The 16,404-nt window shown below is 29.6% G+C and overlaps 1 protein-coding gene across 4 annotated transcripts; it reads right to left on the bottom strand.

Annotated features, from left to right (window-relative positions):
* Positions 1-5,740: 5,740 nt before the first annotated feature.
* LOC137821079 (uncharacterized) lies at positions 5,741-10,476 on the bottom strand. Of its 4 annotated transcripts, none has more exons than XR_016515807.1 (16): positions 10,238-10,476; positions 10,037-10,065; positions 9,788-9,909; positions 9,494-9,571; positions 9,255-9,374; positions 9,038-9,157; positions 8,797-8,938; positions 8,050-8,226; positions 7,795-7,950; positions 7,502-7,608; positions 7,180-7,265; positions 6,932-7,073; positions 6,697-6,853; positions 6,430-6,546; positions 6,095-6,221; positions 5,741-6,020 (listed from the first exon to the last, which is right to left on the bottom strand). XR_016515807.1 is itself a non-coding variant. In XM_068625496.2 (16 exons), exons 1-16 carry the CDS (start codon positions 10,311-10,313, stop codon positions 5,787-5,789), a joined length of 1,995 nt encoding a protein of 664 aa, XP_068481597.1. In that variant the 5' UTR covers positions 10,314-10,476; the 3' UTR covers positions 5,741-5,786. The 4 variants fall into 4 exon arrangements, 1 of the variants encoding a protein (XP_068481597.1); XR_016515806.1 differs by having other exon boundaries at positions 6,697-6,834; positions 7,175-7,265; positions 10,238-10,452; XM_068625496.2 differs by having other exon boundaries at positions 7,175-7,265.
* Positions 10,477-16,404: the final 5,928 nt, after the last annotated feature.

Here is a 16,404-nt window from a genome sequence, read left to right on the forward strand (position 1 = left end):
AGAGGCACGTGGATGGAAGGGACATCATCCTCATCCTCATCCTCATCCTGCACCAGTCTAGTAGTGTGCATGAATGGGATACCAATATCCCTTCTCTTCTCTTCCGCACTTTCTCAATTATTTCTCACCCTCCATTCACCACACATACCCCCATTCTTTAACTATTCTTTATTTCTTCCATGCCTACAAATACTTTCATCTCCTCAATTAAATTACACCACTTTCTCCTTTCTCCCCATTTCCCTATAAAACATATCTCCATCAAACTTTTTTTATCATTAAATATCATAAATCGTATATTATTATTTGGACTCCCCAAATGCTACTTAGAAACTAGGAGAGATTTATGTTATTCTATAAAGTAAAGGAATTGATCATCCTTCTTATTCAGGCGGTGTAAGGTCATTCTTGTACAACTCTGTGTTTCTCCTTTTCTTTGTCAAAACCGAATGTAAAGATACTCGCAACCGATGAATTGTGAGCAGGGTCACTGAAAAAACTTAACGGTCATATTCTCTCCACATTTTCATCAATACTCTCTTTCTAAATAAAAAGAAAAAGTAAATCGTTTTTCTACAGGGTGGCCCACAACCTGAAATGAAACAGGTAGAAAACTGACTCTATACAAAACTAAGAATCACCGAAAAAAAGAAAAACAAACAAAATGCACATCAGGCAAATTGCTCTATAAATTACTACAAAACCGGTTCCAAGCACCAGGATATATGGGTTATAGTAATAATAATCAGTGTTGTTCATATTATATAACCCGAAGAGGGGATTACTTTTGTATTTTATGTCTCTTTTGGGATTTCGATTCTTATCTCTCTATTTTAAACTTACACAAATATTCTCGATTGTTTTGATAGCATTACACCAAAATTTCTGGTATAGCAATCACACTAGTCTTCTTAGTTGTTTGAAAAAAATTAGAGCATTTACACATATAAAGATGTCAAACTTTTTAAAAAATGTTTAGATCCCCAACTAGTCCTAACTCATTCCAATTTTGTTATCTATAACTAGAAAAAAAAAACAATTTTGTGTTATATTATAAATAAATGATTAGATCTATATTCCTTGATGTCCCATTTCAATTATGATCTTTATAATTGGTGCCTTGCGCTCAACTCAACCCATGGTTACCAATTAGAGAAAGGTAGAAATACATTTTAATAGCAATCCTATTTCTTTTAAATTAATAACTTTCACCTCCAAAATAAAAAACGCAACTACAATAAATTGATCATCTAAGTTAATTTCTTCTATAGTGGACTACACTTTGTTGGAGCAAGTGCTTTTCCATCAGGATTACTATTTTCTTCATAATTTTAGTCATCAGTTTCAAACTCTTTCAAAATGGACTTAAAAAAACAGCAATAACAATATTGTCTCCTTGTAATATTGATATAAGAGAATAACAATATTGTCTCCTTGTAATATTGATATAAGAGGTAGAGAGAAAGAAGAGAAAAGAAACGAATATAATATTATTTTAGTATTAAAATGAAAAACAGTGTTTAAATAAATAAATAAAAACAGGGAGTGGTAGATGATTCCTGAAAATCGTCTAACCCACAAAATCAATTGTCTATCCCTTAATATTTCCCTTAAACATATGGTAGAATGAACATCAAAAGAATCTCCGAAACAGATTTCGTTAGAAGATCAATGACTTGGAAGTATGCTGGAAGATGAATGAGGTGAAGTAGACAGTGTTGAACTTTTTCACGAACGAAGTGAAGGTTTAATTCAAAATGCTTGCAACGTGAATGCATCACATGATTGGCTGCCAAAAGAACAACCCCAATGCTCTCTGAATAAACTCTGGGAAGAGTAGTAGTAATGTGAAGCTCGATGATGAGAGATTGAACCCAAATGATATTAGCAAGAATAACTTCAATGCTTCTATACTAAGCTTTAGTTCTGCTGAGGGAGATAACTTTTTGTTTGTGAGAGCCTCATGAGATCAAGTTGCGTCCAAGATACACATCGTAACCAGTGATAGACCGTCTATCGTCTAGATCAGATCCCTACTCTGCATCACCGAAGTTGATGATGGAAAAATCAGAACAAGAATGGAGTCTTCAATAGTTGTGGTGCCATCTTGTTTGTGTGTATGTGTACATATAAGATGATGTTGTATACCATTATCATATAGATATGAAGTAAGGGATAAAAACTCAAATAGTAAGCTACGTACCGCACATCCAATTTGATTTTATAATTTTTTTAAACAAAAGAAAATACTTAAAATGTGTAACTTAGATTGAAGAAGATACCTCCAATTGTAACAAGAGTAAGCATCTACAAAGTCAATATAGTAAGGAGAACCATTAGAAGCAGTGTACAAGGATGGTCCCCAAATGTCAACAAAAACAAGCTCAAGAAGTGAAGTGTAAATAATGTTAGACATAATAAAAGGTAATTGATGAGTCTTAGCAATAACACACGTATCACAAAACAATTTTGATTGTTTGCAAGGTATATTACAGAATTTCATCACTCGGTGAACAATAGTAAATGATGCATATCCCGAATGGGAATGCCATAGTTGAGTTCAGAAGACAAAGAATAGTAGTATGAAAAACAACAGACATGATGTTTGAACGAAAAAAGAGGAAAACATAAAGACAATCCTTAAGAATTTCTTTGTAGAAGAATTTGCTTTGAAACCTAATGTTTAACAAGACAATGATTATCATAAAACTCATAAAACACATTATTATCCTTGACAAACTAAGAAACACTTATTAATTTTTTGGTAATAGTGGTTACATGAAGAATATTATTTAGGCGAAGAACAATGTTTGTGTGAGAAGTAGTGCAATTAGCATTTTCAATATGACTAAGTTTCATACCTGCATTGTTACCTACTTTCACATGATTTTAACTAGAATAGGTGGTTTTGGTAGTAAAATTGTTAGAATCATGAGTGATGTGCTGAAACGCTCCCTGTCTGGATACTAGAGAGGATCAAATATGATAGACTGTGCACAAAATATATGGTTCACCAGTTTCGCTAGTTGAAGCAAAGAATTTAGAAGTGTTAGCATGAATGTTATTATATGAGGTTTGATCATACAATTGGCAACAATCAATAGCAAAATGACCAATTTTTCCACAGATTTAGCATTGAATCTTGAAAGGTCCTCCCGATCATGTGGAAGAGGGAGAGAAGAAAGTAGACAATTGTTTCTGGAATCCTCCTCAGTGATAGAAAGAACATCTACCTCTGCCAAATTGAGAAGGGGAACAATTTCCACAAAATTACAGATGATTAGAGTCAGGTTTGTGTATTTGATGGTAAAAGTTGGTGGTGAGATAGGCTTGCAGAATAAGATTGTCATCAGAGCGGTGAGATGGGCTTGCAGAATAAGACTGTCATCAACAAGAAGGTTTCCAACTCTAGCACGATATAAGGATTTGTGCGATATGTGATGGAGGTCACAAATCTGTCAAAATCTTCTAGTAGATCATTAAGAATCACTTCAATGTGGTTAGAAGTTCTAAGAGGAACTCCAATGACTACAGTGTATCAATGATCTTTTTGATGTCAAGAAGATATGTGGTGACAATGCGATCTCGTTTATGTGTTTTGAGTTGGATTTTAAGTTATTTTACCTTTGATCGAGACAAACTAACAAAGTAAGTGATGAGTTTGCTCTAGATTTGTGAGGTTGTGCAAAGACTCACCATCTTCGTAAGAATGAGAGTGGACATAGACTGGAGGAGCCAAGCCATAATAAGGTGATATTGTTGTTTGTAAATCTTAAACGTTGGATTAACTGTGTTGGAGGTGACATCGAATGTAGAAAGAAACTGAAGATGAAATCAAGACCCGTTCAAGAAGTGAGAAAGATTGAAACCTTGAATGGTGACATTGACTTGTTGTTGCCAGATGAAGAACTTCGTCAAAATTCAAAATGACAGGCGTATGTAAGGTTTGCAGAGGAGTAGAAGAAGAGTTAGAGGATTCTAAAGGTGATGTGGTAGTAGAAAACGTAGACATGGTCCCAGGAAAAAAAAAGCTCTAGATATCATGTAAGATTGATATTAGCGAATAGAGAAAAAGAACAAAGAGAAGAGAAAGGAAAACAATCTTATTTCAGTATTGAAATGAAAAATAGTGTGTTTAAATAGAAAACAAAGAGTAGGGTAGTTGATTCTAAACTACATAATTAATAGTGTGTTCCTTAATACTGTTTATTAAGACATGTGAGATAAGATAATAAAAATCTCCATATATTTATGCTTATTAGTTTTCGATTTTTCTTTTCGATTCTTCTAACTAAAATCTTTGTAACAAAATCATAAGAGTTCTATTTACATTATTACTACACCTAATTTTAAAAATAAATTAATACCAATTTTTTCAGTAATAATCCCCATGTGGTAGGTGTAGAAAAGAGAAGTTTCCAACAAACATAAATTTTTGTTTGTATATAATAAAACCAAGCAAAATAAAATAGTTAATTTAACAGGTATTTTTATAATAAAACCAAGCACAATAAAATAGTTAATTTAACTATTTCTCATTACATGATTTAAATTGATTTGACGAATTTTCACACACTAATAATCATACACATATATTTCACTACATGAATTATCTTTATAAAGTGTCAACACACAATGTTCAATCATTATAATAACTAATAAAACTTGTTACATGATAAATGAATATATTAACAAATAAAATTTGATATTAACTAATAAAATTTGTTAGTGAGCATAGTAAAAGAAACATGTTAATGTTACTAAATAATTCAAGTGTAAATCATTTAATTAAATATTCAAGATGGATGAATGATGCTTTACTATAAATATTTACATACTATCATGCATGCATATTAATTTTACAGATGACTAGTATAATTAAACAAATCTTGTAATCACATATAAATAAATCATTTATTTAAAAATTTAAGATGGATGAACGATGCTTTATCATAAGTATTTAAATATAATCATGTAAAATGGATATTAATTTTGTAGATAATAAATATAATTGAGTAGATTTTATTAAATATATTTATACTAAGTAGTCTGTTTCGCGAAAGGTAGAACTTTCATTATGATAATAATAATAAAAATATTAACAATAATAATGTATAAAACAATAATAGTAATGATAAAAATAATATAATTAAAATAAATAATTTATTGCTGATAAAAAAAATAAAAATTTATAAAATAAAAAAATTATAAAAAAATTATAGTAATAAAAGTAATAAAATTAGAAAAATAATAATACTATAATTTGATATTTAATTAAAATTAATTTATATCTGATCAATTTATTTAATATATAATTCTAAAAAAAATAAAATTTATTACATCAATCAAATTATTTATTAGCTTTCTTTTCTATCAGAATCATTGAATTTAGACACAGTGGGGACTGAACTAAAGTTTTAATTCTAACAAAAAGACAATAAAAATCCCTAAGAAATTGTATGAGTTTTGTCCTTGGCGCTGGTAGATCTGGTCCTTTATTGAAGATAAACTGAGTAGAAACTTCCACCAGATACCAATAGATTGACTCTGACTATATAAATATACATATTTATTATTATTTTATAAATATTTGCATACATATTTACTAATATACTGTTATAAATTTAAAATAAATATTAAAAATATAATATAAAAGTTGTATGCGTTCCACTAAACAGAATGCAAGGAGGAAAAAAAGAAGAAAAAAGGTTTTTGAAATGAGTATATGTTGACACAATAATGAGTTTTGAACTGAATATTCTTCAGAAGAATTGTTAATTCGATTTTCAGCGTTTATATTCCAAACGAATATAGTCGTACATAATTCCTATAAAAGGACTTGTGTTCATTGGTTGCGTTAAAAAGATGGTATTGTTCCCCTGCACAAGAAGAGTGCCGTCTACATCAATGCTGAATAGCCAGTAGAAACCGTGAATTCCATGTCTAGCTATTGTATTCTCCTTTCCAATTACTCCACTTGAAAATAAAGCTGGATCTGCTTCTAATTTGTTTATCCGAATCTACCCTCCCAAAATTTAAAAACAAAACCTTGTTAGTGAGATAAATATCAAAATTATTGAACAGAGTTTTATACCTGTAATTCAGCACCATGCACAGATGCCAGAGCCACTCGCAATGTGTAGCTTCCATTGGTATTCACCCGATCAAGGTTGAAGTTAATTTGCCATGTGGTTCCTTGGTAAGTGCCATTATCTTTCCTCCTGCCAAGAAAGTAATTGAGACAGTAATCAGAGAGGGAGAGAGACAGGACATCTTTTGAGACAGTGCTTCTAGTTAAGACAATTGAAACAAACTTTCCAATGATAATATGTGCGCTTTCATGATGTGAGTTTTTGGTTTAGTTACCAACAATAAATATGAATAGAAGACATATATTGGCATTAGCAAAAGAAAAGCCAAAAAACTCACCTATTAACCTGAGCAAAGAACCAATCTTTTTTGTAGTCACTAACGCCAACAGTGTAAACTAGGTCTTTATTTGGATACAAATCAGCATATCTCTCCCACAAACCATATTGCCTGAACCTGCAAGTAATAGGGACACAAACTTTACTTTTCTCTAAAATGAAAGTTCAACGATATAATATTTGGATAAAAAAACAAATAACTTTTACAGGTTACATGAACCAAGCAGTTATGGCAAATTATATTGAAATGGGCAAAAAGGAAAGCAACCTGTCTGTATGGTTGACATAGAGTTTGTTAATGTACATGGGATTTGGGTCAGGAACATAGAACTCAGCAGCTGAACGATCAGGGATGCCTATTTCCCACAACGTAGGACCATCTCTAGGTGGCTCATAAACAAGCTCACTCACATTAATTTCACAACCTATTTAAACATTGGCCTAATGAGTTTAAAACAAAATATATTTTGGAACTTTAAAGAAGCTTCATAAATTTGTTTAACCTGAAGTTACGTTGATGATTTTATCGAATTTATAATCACCAATGTATCCAGTGACCCAGGAGTAAAGATTATAGTCCCCAGGTCGTACGTTAATAATTGAGAAATAGCCTTTATCATCAGTAATGGTCCAAAATTGATAACCCTGTAAAGAAATAATTACAAGTGTCATTATTTTTTCCTCTAGTGGCTCAATATGTTGCTGTTGTTTATTTAAATGCTACAAGGAATTAGTTTAAATGATACCTTACATTCTCGTTGCCAAGATCCAACATCTCCTATGGCTGCTAGTCCCACATAAGCACCACTAACTGGGATGAATGCATCACTGACAATCCTATACAGATTTAGCTATTGGATGAATATACCATCGTGGAATAAAAGTGAAGATGAAGAAGAATACTCGTCATTTATATAGTCAATCTTCCTGATACTTTAAGAAAAATGAATGATGTGTCTGTGACTTAAGTTAATATTCTGCAGGAGTGACTCGTAATTCTGAGATAAGCATTTAAATAACTACTTGATACATTTACGATTGAGTGACAAGACAAAAGTACTAGAGTGACCTACCTGTCTCGGACAAGCAATCTACCTTGGACTTTACCTCGTTCCTCAGATGAGAGAAAGTCCTTGGAAGCTGGAAATGTATAGGGCCAGCTTTCAACTTCACTGACCATCTGCAGTTTTATTTTTCCCTCTTAGACTAAAGGTGGCTACATTTAGCATTGTAACAATGATATTGATTGAAAAATGATTTTTGAAAACAAGCAAGTGACCACGAATTATCTTAAATGTTTAATCAGTTAAAATTAAAGCAAAGCTTGTGTGTGTATTTTAAAGAGAAAATTATAATAGTGGCATACCTGTTGTTTGGCGTCCTCCCAGAGTTTGATTGGGCTAACCCCGTTAGATAGAGAATTAAGGTATATGAATATGGGGCCATAGACTTTCTTCCACGGCTCATTAGGTCCAAATTGCATTATCAGATCCGTCCCTGAATAATGCGTGCTATGAAATACCTGATTCATTTAGAATTGAATTTTGTTCTGATCTGAACCAAAAAAAGAAGATGAGAAAGTACAATACAGTGATAAAAAAATGTTAGCAAAAAGTCTTACAGAGAGTGTGGTGGGGCCAACATGAGAAGTAAGATATTGCTTCAGGGGTCCAGCAGATCGGAACTCATAGCTTGGAGTAATTAGCCAGAATCCAGTGGAATTCAATGGATCAATGCTCATCCAGCCGTGAACTTGATTGTATCGACTCTCGCACGAATACTCATATTTATCATCCACCTGATTTCAATATAAACCAAAATAACTTTGAGGTTTAATATCTTGGACTTTTGGGCTCACAATCTAGGAATTTTAATCAAAGGAGGAAGGCAATTTTTGTTCTTTTTTATCAAAATAAAGTTTTTTTTTAAAACTACGGATATGTCTTTAAAGTCCTTTATAGTCATGTAATATGACATGACTCTATTGTAAATAAAAAGTGAAAACTTTTAAATTTGACACGACTATATTTGTAAATCTATCACGACTATATTGTAACCATTTTAAATTTTCACTGACTTTATTTTGACATGTAGAAGAAGTTGTGTTATTTTAACATGACTTTTTACAATAAAATCGTATCAACAATTTTTCATATTTATAATTTTTTAAAAATAAATGTAAAAAAGGGGAAAAATTGACTCACTATATTAAAAAAAACAGATTTTATTCAATTTTTTCAAAACCGAAAATAACGTGGTGGTTTCAAAATCATATATTTTTGGTAACTAACTGAAAAGAGATTAGATACCCAAATGAAGTAATGTTTACTATTTTGTAAGTTTGGTGATAGATAAACCAAAAGCATACCTCGCCTTTGAATTCAGGCTCCACGGGGTCAACAAGACGCACAGCCTCAGGGTAGGCAAGAACTTGACCTCTTGGGGGTATTCGGTCATCGGGCAGAGGCATAAATCTTTGTCTGTTGTCTGCTACAGACATGTAATGGAACCTGTCCAATAAAAGAACCTCTAAGATAAACAAAACAAAACACGTGATTCACTTTTTATTCTTTTCTAAGCAACCACAAACTAAAACAAAAGTTACCCACTTCTCTTTCCTAGGCTTGAATGCGATCCTAGTATTGTCGAGATCGAAAGCTGGCCATTCCTTCAAATGCTCGTAAATGGCATAGGTGTAGAACCCAGAAGAACCACGAAGCATTATAAACCTGCACAAAATCCTCTTCCTCGTCATCATATCACAGTAATGTTGCTTCCAAAACGCAACTCCAAAATCAAAGAGTAGTAGGTTGAAAGTAGAAGAACCTCTTGTCAATATTGAGTGGCGGAAGTTTCCCCACAAAAGAGACATTCCATGTTCTGGTGAAAGATAGCTCTACTTGTTCCTCGTTTTCCACTATCACCGTTAAATTTGTGGCTTCCATTCTGTATATATTGAATTAATCAATACTCATATTATTTTCAAAATATTTTTATAATATATTTTTTCTCTTTCTGTCTTTTTTTAAAAAAATAAAAAAATATACAAGGTCCGCGAATCAAACCTGTCAAATGTACCCTTTCCCTTTGCTCCTTTTTTTGTTCTATTTTCTCCACCTTGGTCCCATACAATATCCCAGTACCTACACGCATTGGCAATGGGTTATATAAAAAGTAATGTTAAGGTTATGATTTCAGATTCGGATGCAGGCAAGCAACAAAATAGCTAGCTCGTTCTCATTGGACATTATTCTTTGCGTGTTCACTGTTTGTGAATTGTCCTAGAAGAGAGCTTTCTGCCGTTATTAATTTATTCTTTTACTATTTTCTAAATAACATTTGAAATTAAATTGTTGTACCCTCTGTCGTATTCTTCGTTAAGAACTTCGAGCAAATTGTCGATGCCATTATATTGAATTCCCGTGACAATCCCTCCAGGATTTGATAAGTTGACCTGGACTATGCCATTATCCATTATCACCTGGGCAGAACAAATAGAGTTACAGACAAAAACAAATGGCTTAAGCCTCTGCAAAAAACCCATGGTTAAATAATAAACAAAATGTATATATCTACGTAGAGAAGAATCCATTGCAGAAGTGGATTACATGTTTATCTTGAATATCCAATCGTACTCCTGGGGATGACACACACTGAATTAGTCCCTTGAAAAATTTCAGATATCTTAGCAAATAGCTATTATTTTCATTAATATAAATCCTGGTGCAGTTTTTTACTCTTCTGCTTTTAATTTGTTGGACATAGTAAAAAAACTAAAACAGAAGAAGGGTGAGATGAAGCAGAGAAACCTGGTTTGGTATCAGCTCCCAGAGCCACGAGGAATTGCAGCATCATCAAGAACAGGAAGTGATAAGTGAAGTCCATCGTCTTTTTCTTAGGATTTGACTCTTTGGACTTTTGTTTGATGACAAACGTAGTTTTCAGATTCTTTTGATAGATGAGATCTGCATAACTCCTTTATATCTGCATAAAAAGGCTTAAGAGAAAAGCTATAAAAGGGAAATCCTTCTGTTGGAGTATGAAACTTAATTTTAGGCAAGGCCAAACAAAACATTAACTATATAATTAATCATGTAACCAGAACATTTAAAAGTATATCACTTTTGTCAAACTTAATTTTAATACACTGATATTACAAAGTTTTAATATTATTAATTATTGATATTTATATCAGACGTTATGTCAAGAACAAATAGTTATTAATAAAGTCAACATAAGAATTTATAATACACGTTCAAGTTTGTTAAAAATTATAAAAATGTGCAAGTTATTTATAATCATTAGTTGTATAAAGGTGCGTATTACAAAGAATATTAAAGAATGTTCTAGTAGCATGTAATATTCTCAAATAAGCAAACATATTATACTCCCGTATTGAATGAGAATGTTAAATTTATTTTATTATAACACAAATTTTTACAAAACCATAAATTAAAAACATGATCACTTAATGCATTTTAATTGATAATTTAAGTGGACTTTTGCAAAATGTAGAATAACATTAGTAATTTTTAATTAAATGATGTTTTTTTTCAATGAAAAAAATTATAAACCATAAATGAGAGTTAAAGAAGAGTTGGACTTGTAAATCGTCATAAACTTAATTTTAAAAAAAAAATATTTTAAATGGAAAAAATTATATACAATCATTAATATGTTTAATTCATATAAGTAAAAAAACCCTTAAAATGAAAAAAAAAATTATATAATCATTAATATATTTTATTTGAAAATTTAAAGGAATTTTTAAATGATATGCCATTGAATGAAAAAATACGATTAGATATTAACAAATAAATATTTAGAACATAATATTTGATATTTTCATTAACTTATAAGAGTGTATGTGTTGGTTACACATCATACTTTTCAAATAAACAAACGTATGATACACTACCAATTATATAAATGTAAAATAAACACAATTTAATTTCATTCTACTTTTAATACACAAATTTCTTAAACTATAAATGAAAAGAACTTTATCATTAATGCTTTTCAAATTGACAATTTGATTGAATCATTAGCATGTAAAGTATAAAACTAATAATTAGTAATGAAAAGAAATAGGGTGCACTTTGTAAAAAATCATATAAAGGTTTTGTAATAAAATGCATAACACCATTCTCCCCCAAACCTATAAAGTATAAACCATGAGTAGGTAATTTGCATTTCAACAACTAATACTGATTTAGCTTGACTGTGTGATGAGGACGGTGGCTTAGTTGGTGAACAAGAGAAACATGTGACAGCTAAAAAGCAGAAGGGTCTCATATAAATTAACAACTTTGGGTAATGAACTGACTCATAAGCCTATCAGTTAGGTAACATAAAAACACAAACTATAGTCATGTGAAAAAATGCTTCTCAGAATGTTGTTGGACTTTGTTTCTTCAACCACAACAAAACTTTTTTTTTTTTTCTGTAACACATGAAAAATGAAAAAGATTTGCTAACGAAACTCATGCTACAGAAAATTTATTACTTACCCTTTTTAACAGAATCATACAAATACTACAAAGTTAAAGATTTTGTACTATATAATAATTTTGTATATAATTTCTGAAACTAACCTACTTTATTAAAAAATCAACTTAATCTAATTTTATTATAAGATAAAATTTATATTCATTTAGTTGCGATCACACTAACATTAATACATCAGATTCCATTGAAACTTTGCAATTAAACCTGTTTGGACGAGAATATTGTTAAGATGAAGATGTCCTAAGAAGTTAACTTATCGTTGTATTTAGATGAGGACGAGAATATACTAATAATAGTCGGATGAGATGAGGATGTCCAATATAACTAGTGATTTAGATATATTTTCAAGTGAACTTTCCACAAGTTCATGTTACTTCTACGGGTTGAAGTCTTGTAATTAAAAGGTAGTGCTTTTATATTCAGCAAAGCAATAAAAAGACTGTGGTAATTTAATTTTCTTCCTTGGTGCTAATTTAACGGTGGTGCACTTATCATCGTGCCTCTTGGGTATTTTTTTCGTAGAAATAATGATTTGAGTAATGGAAAAGAAGGAAAATGATGGTGGGTAGTTGGAAACTTGTAGTGTATGATTAGCTTTCTATACAACCAACCAATATTGGCAAACAATCCATATACATCCAAGTTACATAATATGACATGTTAACGAATCAACTGCGTCATGATTATATAACTTCAAGTGCTGACTTCCTTGTCCTATGTATGCTAAAATAATTTGCTTGGGGAAAGACACCCAATAATAAAACCCTTCTCTCATATTAACAATAGATTGTGAAACAAAAATGTGTAAAATATTGGATTTTTTTATCAAAATAAAGTAGTTTAATAGATGAATTATTGAAATAGATAATTTTTTTTTAAAATTATTAAAATGAATGTCATGTGATAACACAACTTAATCTATTTAATTAATGTAATTAGATTTTAATTAAAATTGTGTCACTTTCACACTATTTTTGGCACTAGTTGAAATCTAAATAACACAATTTACTTATTTTAATAATTTTGAAATTTTTTATCTATTTTAACAATTGATTTATAAAAATATTTTAATTTAATAAAAAACAAAACAAAACAAAATATTAATCAATAAGTATTATATTAAAATGTACCTGAAAAATTCAAGATAATTTTTAACTTAATATATATATATATATATATATATATATATATTATTCACCTCATTTTTTCTACCAATATACGACTCCCAATTCTAAATTTAGACTCCTTGTACTTCAGATTCTTCTATTGGGGATATCGCAAATATTTTGTTTGTTTTAGACTCTAGTTTTGTTTTTATATATAAACTAGTCATATATGAGGGTCCAAACTAGAGATATGGGGTACTTGTGTGTCATATTTATTTGGGTCATGGTTGGATTTAGGGTTGGTAAAATGGGTTATCAATTCTATTCTGGTCTTTTTAGATTTAACGGTTCCTAGTTTAAAAGTAGGTTGCGACAGAATACTAAGAAAGTCCGATAAAGGATTTTGATTGGTGCGTCAATTTATACTTTATTTTAAGTTTGTTATATTGATTTTTTAATATATATATATATATATATATTAAAAATAGATTTAATTTATAATTAATTAAAAAATATTTTTTATTAAAATAAATTGACAAAAATAATATATATATATATATATATTAAATTACTCCATTATAATTAATTTGATACTGAATTTATAAGTACTCAATTTAAATTACATTATTACATATTTTTATTTTTTAAATATTATAAAAAAATTTAAACACTTTTTATTTTTATTTTTATTTTAATAAATTAAAAAGTGACCAACAACTTAGAGTGACAAACAAAAAAATGTCAACCCATTAAGTTTCACTTACTTACTCACCTATAATTTAATTAATATTTTTGTAATTTCAATAAATTTTTTACTTATTTTGTATCGAGTCAATAGTTTTCTATTTGAGATTGAATACAAAAATTATGTTTGAGATAACATGAGCAATCTATTCATTTTTACAACAAATTAGACAAATTTTTACAACAAATTAGACAAGATTATATTACAATAGTTTCTATAGTTTTTTAATTTTATTTTTCACTCGTGAATTTTATGTTTTAAAATTATTGACACTTAGGCATTTACAAGACTTTTTTTATACTTCATTTTATTATATTATTTTTTATTCAACTATATATTATTTATTTATGCTTTCATGTTTAGGATTTAGGGTTTATATGATTGACTTTCACTAGCACCGCAATAAATTTCATATACATAAGTTGCTTAATTGAGATAAACAACAAAATATATATTTTTTTTAAGAAAATTGGGATATGGTTGATAGTTCTGACTATAACCGTCGTTGCATTGTTTAATATGACGATAAAAAAAAGCATGTAAGAGGATCAATAAAGAGTTTATATGAACTACTATGTCTATATTTTTATGATAGTAAATAATAATAAATATAACTAAAAAATAGTTACTATAATAATTGTAAAAAATACAAGAAAATATTAAATTTATATTAAAGTTATAAAATATTGTGTGTCAAGAAAAACTTATAAAAAATTTCTTTATTTAATCGTTATAATTTTATAATTGTATAATAAAAGTACTTGTAACATTCCATGCTAGTACTTATGGATGTAAGAGTGAGTTAATCCGATTTATATGGGTTAACTCATAAGTTGAGCTGAAAATTGGTTAATTTAATTTGAATCATTTTATGATTAATCAAATATTTTGTTAATTGGTTCAACTTATTACTAGCTAGTGGGTCAGATAGGTTAGTTCACCAGTCAATGACACAAATCACAATATTAGAGGTTTGTTACTGAGTTAGTGACATTTTACGTACAACCACGATGCCATAATCGATTAGGTTGTTTACCATAATTGATTAGGTTGTATACCTTAATCGATCAAGGGTCTAACCATAATCGATTATGCACGTAAGTCTAATCAATTATGGTATTGATGGATGTTGGAGAAGTTTAATTTGTGTAACTTCTATTACATAATGTTATATGCATTAGACAATGCATACCTGTTTAATTCCAAGTAGGTTAAAGAGAAAAAAAATTGATCACGAGAAAATTTCTTCTCATATATATATATATATATAAACATTTATCTTTATTTTAAATTCAAATCTTTCCTAATTTTATGAAAAGAATATTTCGATCAATTAATAAATAACACAAAAAAAAATTAGATTTCACATAGTATCCTCTCCAATCTTTTTACTCAAATCTAATCACTTTTCACTAACTATTCACTGACTTTTCACTAAAATCTACTAATTTTTCACTCACTTCCAACTCATTCTCCTCATTTTCTTCCATTTCCACTTCCACCACCCTCCTCCAAACAAAGTGTAGATGTCTTTTTGCTGCTAAATTATAGCCTTGGTTAAGCATACTTACATATTTGCAATTAAATACTTCTCAATCTTTTTGAAAAGTTGTTGGAGTTCTTGGACCGAGTTTACTACTGCTATTCTTATATTTGCCATAACTCATATTATTTATGAAATTTGGAACAGCATAAATAATATTAAGTTTGATAATAAATGACATTCTCATCAACATATCAAAAACAAAATCTTATGAGTTATTAATCATGGACCTTATTTAAATTTTACATGTCTTTTTCTATAGAAGAATTTAAAATTATAAAGTCTTTTTCTATTTCTTGCAGGTCTGTGAAGGATGTTAAAATTTTACAAGTAAACTGGGCACCTTCGAATCCTAATCGGATAAAGTGTAACATAGATGAAACATACACTCAAATTTGAACCAATGCAAATTTTAAGGAGAATTATGAAAGCTCACACCTAAGATAAGAACACGCAGCAGAACTTTCTTAAAAACTAAAAAAAAAAAAAACTACTAAAATATTCTAAAAACTTCCAAAAAGTTACAGTATGCATCTTAATTTTCTTTTCAAATTCTTTAAGTCTTTGTTATTGTAAATCTCTTTCTTAAAATACCTTTTCATTATTTCTTCCTTTTTCTTCCTTACATGTTTCTTGTAAATATGAGAAGCTTCTTCTTTAAACCTCTCATTTTCCCCTTGAGTTAGTTCTTCCTTGCCCATCATGAGTATATCATCTTATCATGCGAGCCATTTGTACTATTGAGCTTGCTTATTTGTATACCTTAGATATTAAAGAATTGATTATTAAATTTTATGCAACTTTTGACAGTTATGAATTTTAGAATATCTAATTTTTGGGAAAGAAAATAGATGTGTTGATAGTCTTGGCTTTGAGATTAAAAACATGGTTTCTTTTGATGTTTCTCCTTATATTTTCTATTAATTTTGCAGGGATAGAAGTGATCTTCCACACTTTCATTTTGATGTGATTTTCAGGTATCTTGACTATCACAATGAAAACGAGCAAACATGAAAATTCACCTACCTGTGCAGGCCACCATGAACTACCGCGAAGCTTCATGAATATCCCATC

The sequence above is a fragment of the Phaseolus vulgaris genome, chromosome 9 (genome assembly GCF_051622355.1).
Source record: "Phaseolus vulgaris cultivar YP4 chromosome 9, ASM5162235v1, whole genome shotgun sequence".
Lineage (NCBI taxonomy): Eukaryota > Viridiplantae > Streptophyta > Magnoliopsida > Fabales > Fabaceae > Phaseolus > Phaseolus vulgaris.